The sequence below is a fragment of the Atta cephalotes genome, assembly GCF_000143395.1.
Source record: "Atta cephalotes unplaced genomic scaffold scaffold00004, whole genome shotgun sequence".
Classification (NCBI taxonomy): Eukaryota; Metazoa; Arthropoda; class Insecta; order Hymenoptera; family Formicidae; genus Atta; species Atta cephalotes.
In genome coordinates, this window is record NW_012130068.1 from 7,825,099 (window position 1) to 7,826,514 (window position 1,416).

The 1,416-nt window shown below is 34.5% G+C and overlaps 1 protein-coding gene across 1 annotated transcript in view; it reads right to left on the reverse strand.

The window, feature by feature from the left end:
• Positions 1-1,416, reverse strand: part of LOC105626181 — a 7,871-nt gene extending 6,455 nt beyond the window's left edge. The window contains exon 1 of the mRNA XM_012207491.1: positions 1,199-1,416. Within this exon, the coding sequence (XP_012062881.1) occupies positions 1,199-1,416 (218 nt within the window). The remainder of the gene's footprint in view (positions 1-1,198) is intronic.

Here is a 1,416-nt window from a genome sequence, read left to right on the forward strand (position 1 = left end):
CTCTCTCTCTCTCTCTCTCTCTCTCTCTCTCTATATATATATATATATATATATATATATATATATAGAGCTTATTTTTTCTGCCCTAGCATGCAAAAATACTCAGAAATTTATAATATTTTATATCAATAATTCTCTTTTAATCTTACAGATTGAAATATATTATTTTTAATTAGTTCACAAAAAATCAAATATTTAATTTTTAATATAATTCAATAGATCGATTTATGAAAAGAAAGTTTATTCCAGAAACAATTGAAAAATTATTGCTAGTTAAATAAACAATTATATGCTTAAATTACAAAGACATTGTATACAATAGATTTACAATTTATTGAAATTAATTAGTAGAAAGGTACGGCAGATATAAAATACACTGATAACTTAAATTATTTGCTAATAGCGTATTTTCGCAACAGTTTCAAATGGAGATCGATCAACTGGGAGTGTAATCAGACCTTCTAACCCTCCCTCTCCTGTCTGCTATCAATCTTGAATAATAGGTAGAAACGGGGCAAATCGAAAATTTCTTGGCAATGCTCGAGGTTGCCAAAGTTTGCTGATAAGGACGTCAATTAAGGCAACGCCAAGCTCTAATCGTCGATTTACCAAAAGTTTTCAGCTGTAATTTCTGCGCCATCGCCGGCAAGCGAAATTGTAACCCACTTCTCGAAAGGATTTAACCGATCAAATCGATACGCCAGGATCGATATGTCAATTTTTCGAAATTTCACCTAAATATTTTAATTTTCATTGTTCCTATATATTTGATGGATTATAATTTATTTTTTAGATAACACGAAAAAATAATGAGAGTTATAGAAATAAAAGTATTTATTATGATTATTAATAGGTGTAAAAAAAAGAGAATCAAAATAAGAGAAAATTTTGAAATTAAAATGAATGAAAAGAAGAGAAAGAAGAATGCAGCAATGAAATGTAAAGACAACGGAAGATCAGCGTATATTTGCAAAAATTGAAGTCGAAGAGACAAGATATCTTAGGCGAGAGGAAACAAGTTCGAAATTTGTTCTCTTCGTCAACGGAACAAGGCCAAGCAAATATGAAGAATCTTATTCAGAGGAAGAGGAAAAGAGGAGGAAGAGGGGAAGACAAATAAGGCGGTCGCAGGAGTAAACGAGCGAGAAAAGAAGTCGATCCGCGCCAGGAATTGGAATGATCGAGCCGTTGGACTTGCCATGGCAACTGCGGACAACAAGCTGTCAGATGATGGGCAAAGTTTTGATCAATAATACCGGCAGTGACTGGTTGCCTGCCGGCAGTTCTCGAGTTCGATATACGGAGTCGCGCAAACAGTGATTTTGACTCCAAACAGTCCAAACAACAGCACGTGGCTGCCGAGTTGTAGTAAGGACAGAGGGTGGCGAAAGGATTAAGAGAGGGTGGTTCCGACAT